General features: G+C 47.0%; 1 protein-coding gene across 7 annotated transcripts in view; it reads right to left on the bottom strand.

The window, feature by feature from the left end:
• The window catches only part of LARGE1 (LARGE xylosyl- and glucuronyltransferase 1), a 349,906-nt gene that overhangs the window by 186,206 nt on the left and 147,195 nt on the right, over nt 1-16,505 (bottom strand). Inside the window, exons 2-3 of one of the 7 annotated variants that reach the window (XM_029078658.1) lie at nt 9,231-9,354; nt 8,619-8,706 (exon numbers count right to left, since the gene is read on the bottom strand). The exons of 5 other annotated variants lie outside the window; for them this stretch is intronic. Coding sequence is in view for 1 of the 2 variants with exons in the window: in XM_029078657.1 (XP_028934490.1) it covers nt 9,231-9,252 (22 nt within the window). In the remaining variant the exon portion in view is untranslated. The remainder of the gene's footprint in view (nt 1-8,618; nt 8,707-9,230; nt 9,355-16,505) is intronic. One more of the 7 variants, XM_029078657.1, reaches the window with a different exon arrangement.

The raw sequence follows: 16,505 nt of genomic DNA on the forward strand, positions 1-16,505 counted from the left end.
CTTCCTATAAAACGACGCCCTCCCTCCCCCCGCCCCAGCCACTCGATCAATTTGAGGATGGCGCATCATTGGCATTGTTGTGTTTCATCACTCTGAAAGCATCCAGAAGGGCTCTTCCTCCAGCTCGGGGGCACCACTCAGATGATTAATTGTGGGGAGGGAGGGAGAGGAGAGGAAAAGGGGTGGGGGGAGGAGTTGGACACACGGGAAGGAGAAGAGAGGAAGGAGGGAAGAGGGGAGGAGGCGGATGAGGATGAGGATGAGGGAGGGAGAGGAAAAGAGGGAGAGAGCAGAGAAGTGGAGGAGACGAAGAGGAGGAGGCGGGCAGGTGGGGAGGGGGGAGGCAAGAAGAGGAGAGGGGTAAAAAGCAGCCGGTGGAGAAAGTTAAAGAGAAAGAAGACAATGAAGAGACAGGGAAAGCAGAAGGGGGCAGGAGGAGGACATGACAGAGGAAAAGAGGATGGAGCTGAACACGAAGGAGAAACCATCCATTTATGCACAAATGTTTTTGTAGTTAGCAGCAGTTGGAGAGCAAAATAAAAACATGTGTGACAGTCACAAATGGTAACCCAGATCATTAAGAATACCAAAATAACATCCCGAATACAGCAGTAGCCCATTCAATAACATTCCTTTCCGTTAACTGTCAAACACCTAAATAAATGTTAACAATTCCAGCTCAACTGTAAATTAAAAACAAGAGATGGCAAGTGATAGCCTGCGCCTTGCAGATTTCTTGGCCTAAATAAAAACCGCTCCTTTTCCTTTGCCCCCTTGCTCCACACTTGCAAGCCCAATTTCACAGGTTGGCTCAATTAATGTCTCAGAAATGGGATATGTCAGCATGAGTGTGTTGAGAGAGGGAGAGAGAAAGGGAGAGAGAGAAAGGGAGGGAGAGAGAGAGAGAGAGAGTGTGTGTGTGTGTGTAACTTTATCTCTCCCCCTTTCCCAGAAGCATGGTTGAAGCGAAAAATGAGGTTTTATCGGGACAGGTGTGGGGGGATATAAGATTTTATCAGGAGCTCAGCCCGACTAAGATAACGTTATCAGGAGGGGAGCTTGGCAAGGATAACACATTATTGATAGCAAGAGAGACCATTGGGTAAAATCATGTGCTAATACCTATTAAGCTCCAAATCAGCCATCTGTGCTCAGCGAATTGTTATTTTCTTTAAGCGCCACTCCTGGGAAGATGGTGATTTTTGTGGCAAGCCATGCTTCCGATAGCACTTTAAACAGGGTAGAGGAGAAAACGAGGAACACTCCATCATTAAGTGAGGCCCACATTTTCTGTTCCCTGTTTACCTCAACTGGAACACAGGTGTCCACTGCACTGATAGCCCCAGAAATTGAAATTCTCCACTTATCCTCTGAATAGTTTCGGTCCTCATGCATCCTGAAACCAACTTCCATTTCTCTGCCCCTCTTCAACAGGCCTTCTCCAGTAGACATTCTTGGAATAAGAAAATGCTGTGGAGTTTCCGACACAACACGCTTCTTAACTCTAGATTCACAAAGAGAAGCAGTGTGATCTAGGGGATAGAGGACGGGCCCGGGAGTCAGATGTGTGACCACCTCTCGGATGTGTGACCTCGGGCAAGTCACTTAACTGCTCTGGGCCTCAATTACCTCCTCTGAAAAATGGGGATTGAGACCCTGAGCCTCAGGTGGGACATGGACTGTGTCCAACCTGATTACCCCAACCTTAGTTCAGTACCTGTGACACTGTGTTTAACAAATACCACAAACAAGAATAACAACGGAAAAAATGGCAGCTGTCCTTTGTATTAGCGGCTGAGAGACTCGTGATGGTCAGATCCTACTCATGTATGACTTTGCGCCTGGATGTCATTGCTGCTTCTCCTTTTGAGGACAAATAAGGCTTACGTGAGAAGTCTCGAGCGTCTCCTTGACCATCACCTCGTCAAACTCCAGACTTGCATCAATCAAACAGTGGTACTTATTGGGAGCTTACTGTGTTCAGAGCACTTCACTAAGCGCTTGGGAGAGCATGGCAAAGCAGAGTTGGTCGACACGTTCCCTGCCCTGACTTGAATAACATAGCCCACATGTCAAAACAAAATAGCAGTGCAGCCGTAGAAAGGCTCACTGCTATCCTTTTGGAGAATGCACACACGTTAAAGGAGTTTACCAATATTTGAGCAAATGCTGCCAGTGATATACCGCTTCCCTCCTTTCTCTCTCATTCCCGGTCCAGTGACTGAAAATCTCCAATTCTCAATCGTATTACTGAGCACTCACTGTGGTCATGACATTGTATTAAGCATTTGGGAGAGTACAATACAACAGAGTTGGCAGACATTCCCTGCCCACATCGAGCTTACAGTCTAGAGGGGGAGATAAACAATACTATAAGTAAATATATTACGGATACTAAGTGTTGTGGGGCTGGGGACAGGGTCAGTGAATAGAGGGAGAACATCAGGGGATGCAGAAGGGAGTGAGAAAAGAGGGCTTATTCAGGGAAGGCCTCTTGGAGGAGATGGGCCTTCAATAAGACTTTGAAGGTGGGGAGAGTCACTGTCTGTTGGATATGAAAAGGGAGGGTGGTCCAGGCCAGAGGACGCGGGCGAGAGGTTAGTGGTGAAATAGGCGAGATCAAGGTACCGTTAGACGGTCCAAGCAGGGCGGAGGGTAGAGGCTTGTCAATCAATCAGTGGTATTTACTGAGCACTTAGAGCCCAGAACTCTACTAAGCCCTTGAGAGAGTTCAGTATAAGAGAGTTGGCAACTTATTCCCTGTACCTGGAGAAGGTTTCTTTGGGTAGGCTTTGGGGAGCTAAAATTCCTACCAAGGGAACAGCTCGGGTGGCCTAGCTCTGCTTTAGCCACTGAATGCAACTCAGTTGCCCTCAAAAGAGAAAATACAGGTGACCAGTGCCCAGTAATTGTTTGTCAGAAAGGAAGAGAGAGGGCAGCTCGGGATAGAGAAAGGATGCGAGCGAGAGGTTGGCGGCGAGATCGATGAGATTGAGATAGAGTGAGTAGGTTGGCATTGGAGGAGCCAAGTGTGCTGGTTGGTTTGTTGTAGGAGAGTAGCGAGGTGAGTAGGGGGCAAGGTGATTCTCTGAAGATTATAAGCTTTCTGTTTCTAATGCCATATACTGTTCCTATAGGGGACGGGGGTGGGGAACCTGGAAGCGGCAGGTGTTGGCATGTGGGGAAGAAACAAAAGTTTGAATGCCGGGGCAACCGGGCCCCGCGGGATGAAGCCTCGGGCCAAGTTCCCAGATGGCAAGGGGGTAATCCTGTAGAGATGGCAACAACACTTAACGATCTTCTGAACACATCTTCCATCATCCAAGTTGAGAGGTCTTTTTAGCCAAAATATGAAAGCCAGACCTTTACTCCAACACTCGAAGAAGTCATTAGCGCAGTCAAAGCCCCCATGAAATATGGTAAAGCTCCTGGCTCTGATGGCATTCCTGAAGAAATCCACAACCAAGAAAGGCATGTCGGACTTTGATGCCTGCCTGGGTTATTTCCCACCAAATGGACCTCTGAATAAATGTCACCGGGCTGCAAAGGTGCCCCCTCGAGCCTCATCTTAGAGAGGAGAGCAAAATGGCCAGAGTGTCTCACTGCTCCCTAAAGCTCTTAAGATCCTAGCCAGAATTCGTTTGGACAGACCAACAGAGAATTCTGTTAAGCACGCACGAACGGCATGGCAATGGGCTTCAGGACAAAACCCAGCTCAGCAGTCGTGATCTGAGCAGGAAGGCAGAGAGGCGCTAAGTGCCCGCAGCACCCAAACCTCTACCGTGTAGCCTTACAATCTGAAAAGGCACTTGACCTCATCTGCAGATCTGTGCTCTGATACCTAATAAGCAGATTTGGCTGCGCAGAGAGAAGGGTAATATAACCCTACGCCTAACTCCAAAATACTATGGAGCCCCGCTTAACTGAGAAGCAGCATGATCTAGTGGATAGAGCACGTGCCTGAGAGTCAAAGGACCTGGGTTCTAATTCCAGCTCTGCCACTTGTCTGCTGTGTTACCCTGGGCAAGTCACTTCACTTCTGGGCATCTCAGTTAACTCATCTGTAAAATAGGGATTGAGACCGTGAGCCGCCTGTGGGACATGGACTGTGTCCAATCTGATTAGTTTATATCTCCCCAGCCCTTAATCCGGTGCCTGGCACAGAGTATTTAACAAATACCATTATTAAGTGCTCAGTGAATACCATAAAAAAAACCCCAAAACAAAGCAAAAACATTGTTTCCTAATTATCATGAGAATAAAGCAAACTGTGTAGTAGCCTTATTTCAGGCTGACGTGCGTGAGAAGGCATTCCTGAAGAACCCGGTGTTAGTACACAGTTCTAATCTGCCAGGAAACTCTTCCGACTCAACAGGCAAGAGAGTCATCAAAGATTAGATGTCTGATGGTCGATCAGGAGTCCCTGGATGTTGATGACTTGACTCTGGAGGCACATACCCCCAAAAAAACCAGTCACATTGTCGGTTGCGGTGTTTTGGACTGACAATAAGCCTGAAGATAACGTTAATTTTATACCAGTCTGCACTGAGGAAACCCTACTACAAATAACTGAGGATTTCATCACTACAGAACCAAAAAACCAAATCCTGCTTCCTATGTAGAAAACTGCCCAATGACCTCTGAAACAAAGAAAAGGAAAGCACGATGAAGAAGGCTAACAAGTCCGCTGGGAGACTGACAGACCAAATCTGGTGACAATGGGGCATCAGGCTAGATCGAGCAATCGTCCAAGGCATTTACTGAGCGCTTACCGTGTGCAGAGTAAATACTTGGGAGAATACAATACGATAGAGTTGGTAGACACTTTCCCTGCCCACGACAAGCTTGCAGTCTACAGGGGAGACACATATTAATATAAATGAATTATAGGTACTAAAGTGGAAGTCTAGAGTGAAATAACGGTGCCCATCCTTCTACGTGGCGGTGAAAACTTGGTTCTACCACTACCTGGCTTCTTCAAGAGTCTCAGCCATCTCATTTCTGGCAGTAGGGCTTAGTGTGAGGTCATACGGGGTTCAACTACCGTCATAACTTCTTAGCCCATCTGTTACTAAATTCTGAACCTAACACTTCTTCCCAGCCCTGGGCCATGGTGGGTGGGTTTGTAAAGTCAATAGGTCATTGTTGAGGGATTAGGGGAACAGGCAGGGATCTGAAGATCGGCTTCCCGAGATGGCCTCTCTGCCTCTCTGCCAATGGTACGCTAGACTCCTGACAATCTGGACTTCCCCCTCATCACTCTACTCATTCTAGAGTCACTGCGGTACCCATTGGTCTATTTCTGGTGAAAATGAATAGCAGCTTCTCTGTCCTGTTCCTCCTTAATCTTTCTGCCACCTTCAATAGGGATTTAGAATTGGCTTCAAGGCACTCAATCAGTTGGCTATTTTTTTTTTTAATGGTATGTGTTAACTGCTTACCATGCCTCAGACAGTGTAGTAAGCACTGGGGTAAATACAGAGAGTTCACAGTCAATCCTCATTTTACAGATAACTGAACAGACCTTGAAGTGACCTGCACAAGATTACACAACAGACAAATCGCAGAGGCAGGATTACAAGACAGGTCTGTTCCTCAGGCCTGCGCTCTATCCATTAGGCCACACTGCTCCCTTAGCACGAATAGAAGGGAAAGACTATGTCGTCTGCCCAAGACTTGCCGGCAATGGACAAAAACGCTAGGGATGCCATTCTCATCAGGAAAACATCTTCACAGGTGCACGATGAAACCGTGCATTGTTCTCCAACGCCCTGGGGCTCCGGGATATTGGCTGAAGAAAACTGCCCAGGGCCCAGAAATGGTTAATAACTTGCAGGCTCCCCCCTGACGATTTATTTCAGCTGCTCAATTGAGTCTCCAGCTGATAATTATTAAGTTAAACTTTTGAATGGCATTTGCATATGTAAAGCACACTTTCCCTCTGAAGCAATAATGACGGCAAGAATGTGTTTCCTGATTGTACAGCACTGGGGAGATTTCAGCAGGGTGGGGTGAGAGTTCTGCTTTGCATATGCTTTCTGATCCTAATCAAGCCACCCATTCAGCAGAAATAAACTCAAAATCCAGAAATATAATTTTTTTTAACACCGCTCTAAAGTAAAATGACCTACCTTTCTCGAATTAAAAATATGCATCATAACCTGTACAAAGTGAACACATTTAGGCAAGCCGTGTCCTTTCTTCTCCCAGCTTCACGCACACCTGGGTAATTTCACTGAGGATCCAGCAACTCATGAGTTATTAATAGTTTTCTCAGAGATTGAGTCTTCCATTCTCCCCACACGTTGCCAACACTCTGCCTTCTCTGCACCTGTCATTAAATCACTTCAACCCCAAAGAACAAGTGAGGGAGAAATGCAAATAGCAGCACACTGAGAATACAGGAGGGCTGATCTTTGTTATGACATTTATCTTCTCTTGTGAGAAGAGATGAACTCAGGAGCAAGTTTCTCCTCCTCCTTTATGAAAGGAATGTCATAACAGAGATAAGCCGTCATTCTAAGGGATTCTGCAAAGACTCTGTTATTAGCTACAGCAGTCAAAATCAAGGCTTTCCAGGATGGGGATGATGCTGCCGTAATCGGTACGATCTGTGGTTTAGGCTGCTCCTGCGTAAGGGCCTGGCTGGCAACACTGGATTTGAAGTCACCCTCAGCATAGCGTCCGAGATCACCGCAGAGAAGCATTCGTTCATTCAGTAGTATTTATTGAGCGCTTACTATGTGCAGAGCACTGTACTAAGTGCTCGGAATGGACAAATCGGTAACAGATAGAGACGGTCCCTGCCCTCTGACGGGCTTACGGTCTAATCGGGGGAGACGGACAGACGAGAACAATAGCAATAAATAGAATCCAGGGGATGGACATCTCATTAAAACAATAGCAACTAAATAATAATAATAATGTTGGTATTGCCGAGCACCGTTCTAAGCGCTGGGGTAGACACAGGGGAATCGGGTTGTCCCACGTGGGGCTCACGGTCTTAATCCCCATTTTACAGATGAGGGAACTGAGGCACCGAGAAGTGAAGTGACTTGCCCAAGGTCACACAGCTGGCAAGTGGCTGAGCTGGGGTTCGCACCCATGACCCCTGACTCCAAAGCCCGTGCTCTTTCCAGTGAGCCACGCTGCTTCCGATGTACATCTCATTAACAAAATAAATAGGGTAATGAAAATATACACTGTTGAGGAGACGAGTACGGTGCTGAGGGGATGGGAAGGGAGAGGGGGAGGAGCGGAGGGAGATGGGGGGAAAAGAGGGTTTCGCTGCCGAGCGGTGAAGGGGGGCGGTAGAGGGAGAAGGGGAGCTCAGTTTGGGAAGGCCTCTTGAAGCAGTGTGGCCTAATGGGTAGAGCCAGGGTCTGCTCTTCACTATGCCTCAGTTACCCTCTCCATATGAGGATCTAAGACTGGGAGCTCCATGTGGGAAAGGAACCGGGTCTGACCCGATTGTCTTATATCTACCCCAGCGCTTAGTACAATGCCTAACATAGAATAAATGCTTAACAATTACCAGGAAAGAGAACAATAAATAAATAAATAATGAATGAATGAATAAATAAATGAATAAATAAATAAACTGTGGTATTTGTTAAGCGCTTACTATGTGCAAAGCACTGTTCTAAGCGCTGGGGGGATACAAGGTGATCAGGTTGTCCCACGTGGGGCTCACAGTTTTAATCCCCATTTGACAGATGAGGTAACTGAGGCCCAGAGAAGGTAAGTGACTTGTGACTTGTTAAGTCACACAGCTGACTAGCGGCAGAGCCAGGATCAGAACCCGTGACCTCTGACAACCAAGCCCGTGCTCTTTCCACTGAGCCACGCTGCTTCTCACAAAGGGCAAGAGACTTATAGGGCAGGAGGAGGAAATTCCTTCCTACCGGCAGGGCAGGTGCTGAGTTTTATTTCCAGCTGCAGGGACGATTTGGGCTGAGGCCTCTGTGCTTCTAGCCCAGGCCCAAGTCACGAGCAACACCCACTGTAAGATGGCTGGCAGGGTAATGGGTTCAACCTATAAGCACACAACTGAATGTCTCTGTGAAACCTCCTCACCAGCACACACATTTTAACGAACACGCAAGCCTCCTAGGGAGGCAGGGCTTCGGCTCTCCATCCTGTGACCTGGGGCCCAGTGATTCAAGCCTTCCCCAAGCCAATCCCCGTGCTTTTTTCAAAAAAAATTAGAGAACGATTTGGCCATTTACACCAAGGTATCTTAGTTTGTGAGTCATACTGAAAGAGACGAGCAAGAGTGAACACATTTATTTGCTTTACGGGATTACGATCAACAGGACCCGTTTTTTCCAGTCCTAGAATAGTAATTCATGGATCTAAAAAATCATGGCAAAATGAAAGTGAGCTCTGGTATATGCACCAAGGAAAAAAATGTAGTCGGTTCCCTCACTAAACTGGGGGTACCATCCCAGTTCTCCTACCTCTGATTGGCATTCATTCCTTCATTCAAATCATATTTACTGAGCATTTACTGTGTGCAGAACACTGTACTTAGCGCTTGGGAGAGTACAATAAAACAATAAAAGGACCCATTCCCTGGGCGTGGGGAATTGGCAGAATCATCATGGGGCAAAACTTACATTAAGTTGAAAAACTCTGAAGCAGACATGTTTCTTCACAGATTTTCTAGGTTCTGAGTCGGTTCATGTCTGGGGGGTGGTGGAAGGGCTGAAATGCATTAGATGGTGATCATTCAGGCAGGCTCTTTGGAAAGATTAGACTGAATTCTCCTGAGCTTTCTGATTGACCTGACTTTCAATCTTCCGTCAGCCTGCTTGGTTTCCTGCAAGATAACAACTGGGTGGGGCGCCAGGCTCAAAGCTGGAAAAGCCCCAAACTATTTCTGTCAACCAAGCGGACTGCTGACATCAGGGGCCTTGGGATGGAAGAGACAGGCCAGACTAGTGGAAAATGGCTCCAAAAGATGCGAGTCTCGTCTACATTGGGAAAAATCCCGGCGTTAGCATGAAACTTAAATGCTCGGACTTGCCCTCGGCCGAATTGGGTCAGAGATGGAATTTTCCACTAGCAAATTACCCCTGCCCTACTGGCCGTCTTGGGCGAGTCATTCTACCTTTAAGTTGGGTTTCTATCCAACCCAGTGCTTACTACAGTGCCTGGCACACAGTAAACGCTTAACAAAAACCACAGTTATTAAGAGGAGATGCAGGAGAGAAATTTGAAAATCTGACCTGGACCAGCTGAAAGAGGCATTCAGTTAGCAAAAGGACACGTATCTGTCAATGCTCCCATGGTTTATGGCCTATTTTGTTTCTCCGATTGAGACAGACTTGGGTTTTCCATGCCGATGAAACCCTGCGTGCAGAAACACATTTGTTTTTATGTCTATTGGTGCTTTCCCAATGCTTGGAACAAGAGCCTTTCCATGGCTACCATCTGGACACCAAATGGTAGATCCCAGCTGAGGGGCTCAGACCAAGAGAAGCAGAAAACCTTATCACTTCTGTAACAAGAGCAAAGCTGCCAGTCCTACCAGGGCCTCTACACAATATGTTCTTGTAACTTTCCCAATATTGTTCCACCCGAGCCTGCGCGTGCTTACAGCTGGCTCCTTCCAACATTTACTCTCAGCCTGTGGGATAGAAGGTGGGGGAGAAAGGAAGGTTACCCGAGCTGCCTTTCTCTTCCAAAAACACCCAGTGAAATCGGGACACGGCCAGGATCCAGGGATTAAATACTGTTAAATTCTCCTCTCTTTCACCCCGTTCTGGGGCTGTCATTAACCCCCTTGGTGACTGGTCAGTTATCCATTGGGCTGCCCCTCGCTCTCTGCTCCCAGCCAAGGATAGATCATCACACCAAACCATCTGGGCTTTCGAAGATGTGGGAGTCAGAAGGACCTGGGTTCTAATCCTGGCTTTGGGAGATGTCTGCTGGGTGACTTTGGGAAAGTCACAACTTCTCCGTACCTGTTACCTCATCTGTCAAATGGGGATTAAGACTGTGAGTAACATGTGGGACATGCACTGTGACTAACCCGATTAGCCCGTATCTACCCCGGTGCTTAGTACAGTGACTGACACATAGTAGCAAATGCCATCTGAAAATGGCCAAAATCTGTCAAGATAAAATCAGAAAACCTAGAACAAAAAGCTGTAACAGACACCGGGACAATCTTGACTGGTGATTCCCTTTAGACAGAAGGGAGAGGAGGAGGTGGAGAGGAAGATACCTCCATCCTGGGGAAGGAAGAATCTACAAAGATCAGGATACACAGCCATAAATTCTGTATTATAAATTATTTACTTATAATAATGTCTGTCTCCCCCATCCAGACTGTAAGCAGGGATCGCGTAATGCAAGTTGTGATGCATTACACTTGCCCAAGCACCCTGTTCAATCCTCTACACAAAGTAAGCGCTCAATAAATACCACTGAGAGACGATGATGTGTCTAAGCCCTCTTACTGTCCGAGCAGGGCTGCTTTGATCAGTCTGGGGTAGGCAGTTAGGGAGCTCCTTCTCTAATCTGACGAGCAAAAGCTTTCCCTCTAATTATACTGCTGAGAAAAGTCCAAACTCTGGCTCAGCTTGCCTGAAGATCACAGTGAGAAGTGACCTAAACCACCTTCAATCAGTCGCATTTATTGATGATAATAATAATGATGTTGGTATGTGCCAAGCACTGTTCTAAGCGCTGGGGTAGATACAGGGTAGTCGGGTCCCACGCGGGGCTCCCAGTCTTAATCCCCATTTTCCAGATGAGCCGACTGAGGCACAGAGAAGTGAAGCGACTCGCCCAAAGTCACACAGCTGACAAGCGGCGGAGCGGGAATTCGAACCCATGACCTCTGACTCCTAAGCCCCTGCTCTTTCCACTGAGCCACGCTGCTTCTCTGAGCACTTACTGTGTGCAGGGGACCGGAATAAGCGCTTGGGAGGGTACAATCTTACAGTGTAACAGACACATTCCCTGCCCACAGCGATCTTACAGTCCCGATTAACGCTTCCAAGGAAGCATTGGTTGGCAGCTCCCTGTCTCCATCTTGGGGACAAAGAGAGGGAAGTTGGAGGGGAGGATGCAGATTTGAGCGCTTAACTTGGATACTGAAAAAGGTCAGTGGCGGAGTTTATGGATTCTCTTTCCCTGGACTAGTCTTCAGAACTTGTTGCTTCTCTATCTAGGACAGTAGGGGCCTGGATTAAGCCTCACCTGCTCCATCATTCTAAATCAAACTCTACGAAGCAGTGCTTTTCTGAAATCCCAGTGATGATGATCAAATGTAAATCTACATTTCCCATCCTTCCAGAATGCCTAGCTGTACTAAACATACTGGGAATCTGAGGCAATGGCTATTCGTGTACTGAAGAGTGAGATAGGAGGACAGGAAGGCAAAGAGGCAAAAAAAAAAAAAAGAGAAGGGACAAGGTGTCGCACAGTATATTGCATTCCTATATTGAAGCAGCGTGGCTCGGTGGAAAGAGCCCGGGCTTGGGAGTCAGAGGTCATGGGTTCTAATCCTGGCTCTGCCACTTTTCAGCTGTGTGACTTCGGACAAGTCACTTAACCTCTCTGTGCCTCAGGTACCTCATCTGTAAAATGGGGATTAAAACTGGGAGCCCCACGTGGGACAACCTGATTACCTTGTATTTACCTCAGTGCTTAGAAAGGTGCTTGGCACATAACAAGCACGTAATAAATACCATAATTATTATTATTCGATTAGACTGTAAGCCCGTCATTGGGCAGGGATTGCCTCTATCTGTTGCCAAATTGAACATTCCAAGCGCTTAGTACAGTGCTCTGCACATAGTAAGCGTGGCTCAGCGGAAAAGAGCCTGGGCTTCGGAGTCAGAGGTCGCGGGTTCGACTCCCGGCTCTGCCACCTGTCAGCTGTGTGACTGTGGGCAGATCACTTCACTTCTCTGTGCCTCAGTTATCTCATCTGTAAAATGGGGACTAACTGTGAGCCTCACGTGGGACAACCTGATTACCCTGTGTCTACCGCAGCGCTTACAACAGTGCTCTGCACAGAGTAAGCGCTTAACAAATACCGACATTATTATTAAATACTATTGAATGAATGAATTATTCCAAAATCAGTAGGGGGAATAATTTTAGACGACTTCTTACAGCCTGGAAGGTGTGCCCAAGCCCAGCTATATCTTGCTTTGCGTCTTGTATTAAAAGACGCTCAGAATTAAATGGGGATACATTCTACATTCCATCCCACTGGAGTTTATGGCTCAGTATTACAACTCGCTACTGAGAATGGCAGCATGAGAAGCAAGCGTGAGAAAGGGGTCACTGGAAAGAGCAGAGGCCTGGGAGTCAGAGCACCTGGGCTCTACTCCCAGCTCTGCCACCTGTCTGCTGTTGGATCTCGGGCAAGTCACCGCTCCTCAAAGCCTCGTGTCCCTCATCTGTGAAACAGGGATTAAATCCTACTCTCTCCAACGAAACTGGGAGCCCCATGTGGTATAGAGGCTCTGTCCAACATGATAAACCTGTATCTATCCCAGCGCTCAGAACGCTGCTTGGTACATAGCAAACGCTTAACGAATACCATTAAAAAACAAACTAATTCCACTCTTATCCTTCTAAATTCCAACTTGGGAATCAGCAAGTGCTTTGAGGGTAGGATTCAGGTAATCAGTAATCCCAGCTCTGCCACCTGTCAGCTGTGTGACTGTGGGCAAGTCACTTCACTTCTCTGTGCCTCGGTGGCCTCATCTGTAAAATGGGGATTAACTGTGAGCCTCACGTGGGACGACCTGATTACCCTGTATCTACCCCAGCGCTTAGAACAGTGCTCTGCACATAGTAGGCGCTTAACAAATACCAACATTATTAATCAATTCACCGTGTGTAAACTCTGTGACCTGGTTAAAAACACACCATAGACAAACACACACACACCCACACCGCCCCCCCTCCCATACAGATTTACACACTTCGCTTAGTACAGCTCCTAGCACAGAGTAAGCACTTAATAAAGAGCATAATTATTATTTGTCTCCTGACTTAGGGATTCTATACATCAGACTTCCTCCAATCACAAAATACAAGCAGCGTAACTGTGAGAAACCCTGCAAATGCTTTTAAATGTTAAAGTTGGCTCAAATTTCAAATTCAGGGCATAACCAGGCCTGTTAATTAGCAGCTTTATATCAAAATCCACCTTATAGATGTGCAAGTACAGATCACGCAATTTGATCTGAAGTGTCTTTTCACCAGTATAAATAACGCCGTGCGCTGAGAACAGAAAGGTACGATGTACAGTGAACTGAACATAATTAAAACATTGTGATATTTTTAAATGAACAAGGAAAATTAATTGGCAAACGCAAGTAGCCTGTATCTGACTATGCAGATCATTGCAACGGATACCCAGATGGGTGATTACAGAATGTATTCGCGTCACAAATATCCTGGGTTTAAAGTGCAACGATAGGAACATTTACTGCGAGAACATTTTAGTTCTGGCCCTGGGAAGCTGGTGGGATGATGTTTGAAGAGCATAATCTTCTCAGCCTTTTATGAATCTAGACGGGAAGTCGTGTTCTGAGGTGAAGCCCTCAGCCAAAGCAAATTTCTCCAACGCTGCGAGACACCCTGCAGGAGCCCAGGGATGCAAAGGGTCTCAGGGAGGAACTACTTTTATGCAGGTTCCAAGCTCACCGTTCTCATCCTCAACAGTATTTCCTGAACCTTGCGCTAGGCAGCATGAGGAGCATTAGGAGGCCTAATGGAAAGAGCGTGGGTTTGGGAGGCAGAGGATCTGGGTTCTAATCCTGGCTCCACTGCCTGTCAGCTGTGTGACTTTGGACAAGCCACTTCACTTCTCTGGGCCTCAGTTACCTCGTCTGTAAAATGGGGATTAAGACTGGGAACCCCAGGTGGGACAACCTGACTACCTTGTATCTACCCCAGCACTTGGAACAGCGCTTGAGACATAGTAAGCGCTTAACAAATACCATAATTCTTATTACTTGCTTGCTGGTTGACCCTGAGCAAGTCACAACTTCTCTGGGCCTCAGTTCCTCCATCCGTCAAATGGGGATTCGATACCTCTTCTGCCTTCTGTGGGCCGCAATCTTGCGTCTACCATTCAGGACATACCCCAGCATGCACAGTGTTTGGCATACAGCAAGTGCTTCGCAAATATTATCATCATCAGGCCCCTGGGGTCCACAGAGAAGATGCGACCCCTTGAAGTTAAAAAGACCTGATGAGCCAAGGGATCTAAAAAGATCATTAGACAACAGTTAAGGGTGTGAGAATAGATAGGTTTTCTCACTTCTTCGGGATCAACTCTCCAGCGGGGGCAAAAAGTAAATGGGCTGGCGGCTCTGGGAATCCTGCCCATCCAGACACAGCACATTCACAGGCGGAGAACATGGTCCCGCAGGGCCAGGGGAAGAGAGGTAAAACTCCTGTTCTGGCAAATACCGTCAGAGCAAATCACTCACCGTAAGCGATTTTCCAACATCCATTCCTGGCAAGGCATTTCTGACAAATGTTGGGCCAAGGAACTGTCCGATTCGTTCTATCTCGAAACCTGTCTTTGAATCCATCAACCTTGTCTGCAATCATCAGTTCTCGTCCTGTGGTCCCTGACTAGTGTAAATGCCATCCATTTTTTGTTTGCTATTTAAAAAAGGAGATAGGAACATTCCCTCAGCCTCTTCTGGATGCTGACTCCATGATTTTTTTTTTCTTTCCCCCATCTCTCCTGTCCCTCCCTCCCCACCCCGCGCTGGGACCTGCACGTCTACGTTTCTTCACCTGGAAGTTCTTCCTCCTCCCTCGCCCTTTTAGAATTTTGGGTTTTTGGAGCAAAGCCGTCTCGGGCTTCCCCACGTACGGAACTCAATTCTTGAGCCCTAGCGAAGCTACCCACCTCCCCCTTCTTTTGTATTTTATGGAATTTAAGCACTTAAGATGTGCCCGGCACTTTACTACGTGCTGGGGTAGATACAATATCATCAGGTTGGACACAATCCCTGTCCCACATAGGTCTCACAGTCTTAACCCCCTTTTACTTTGTGCGGAGCACTGTACTAAGCACTTGGGAGAGGACTTGTGGAGCACTTACTGTGTGCAGAGCACTGCACTAAGCGCTTGGGAGAGTGCAATACAACAACAGACACATTCCCCACCCATAACAAGCTTCGGATAGAGCACGGGCCTGGGAGTCGCAAGGTAATGGGTGGCTCAGTGGAAAGAGCATGGGCTTTGGAGTCAGAGGTCATGGGTTCGAATCCCGGATCTGCCACTTGTCAGCTGTGTGACTGTGGGCAAGTCACTTCTCTTCTCTGTGCCTCAGTTACCTCATCTGGAAAATGGGGATTAACTGTGAGCCTCAAGTGAGACAACCTGATTACCCTGTATCTACTCCGGTGCTTAGAACAGTGCTCGGCACATAGTGAGCACTTAACAAATACCCAAAAAAAAAAAAAATCCTGACTCTACACTTGTCTGCTGTATAAATCATCTGTCAAATGGGGATTGGGACATGTGGGACGGGGACTCTGTCCAATCCCAACTGTTTGTAGTCACCCCAGCGCTTAGTACAGTGCCTGGCACATAGTAAGCACTTAACAAATACCATTATTATTATAATATAACAAAGAGACATAGTCCGTGCCCACAACAAGCTAAACCGTATTCTCCCAAGCCCTTAGCATAATGCGCTACACAGTAAGTGCTCAATCAACACCACTGGCTGATTGATCAATAAGCGTGCAGTACAGCGCTCTGCACAACTCGGTGCTCACAAAGAGCAATGATTGATTGATCCGGCACTATATTTCAGTCCCTGATTGGATCAACACTGCAGCTCCACCCCTCTGATCAATGTAATTACATCTGCACTTTGACACGAGGGCTTCATATCCATATTCATTTGCTCAGATTGAGAGGTGATGGCCTTATTTCATTCAAATGAGAGATCAACACAATCTCATCTGTATTTATCGTGGAGGAGCAGATTCAGCGGGCTAATTCAACCTAATTAATTGGCAGTGTTTCCATCACATGGCTCTGACCTTTCGCTACCTAGCTTTCTCTGTGTCACTTCAGTTTAATTAATTATGGCAAATATTGGAGATCTGACCACACAGAGATTTAGAGAGTGGGGAAATGGCTCCATCACAGATCTCTCTGGACCATTAAACCCTGCCTAGGAAATGAGGGGGAGACCCAAGGGATTCTCTCAGAATGATCAGTTTTGGAGAAGTTGGTAAGTGAAAAGGGCAAGGAATGTGTCCGTTTATTGTTCTATTATACTCACCCAAGTGCTTATTACAGTTCTCTGCACACAGCACGTAATAAATATTCATTCAATAGTATTTATTGAGCGCTTACTATGTGCAGAGCACTGTACTAAGCGCTTGGAACGAACCAGTCGGCAACAGATAGAGACGGTCCCTGCCGTTTGACGGGCTGACGGTCTAATCGGGGGAGACGGACAGATGAGAACGATGGCAATAAATAGAGTCGAG

This window comes from Ornithorhynchus anatinus, chromosome 14, assembly GCF_004115215.2.
Source record: "Ornithorhynchus anatinus isolate Pmale09 chromosome 14, mOrnAna1.pri.v4, whole genome shotgun sequence".
In the NCBI taxonomy this organism is placed as follows: domain Eukaryota; kingdom Metazoa; phylum Chordata; class Mammalia; order Monotremata; family Ornithorhynchidae; genus Ornithorhynchus; species Ornithorhynchus anatinus.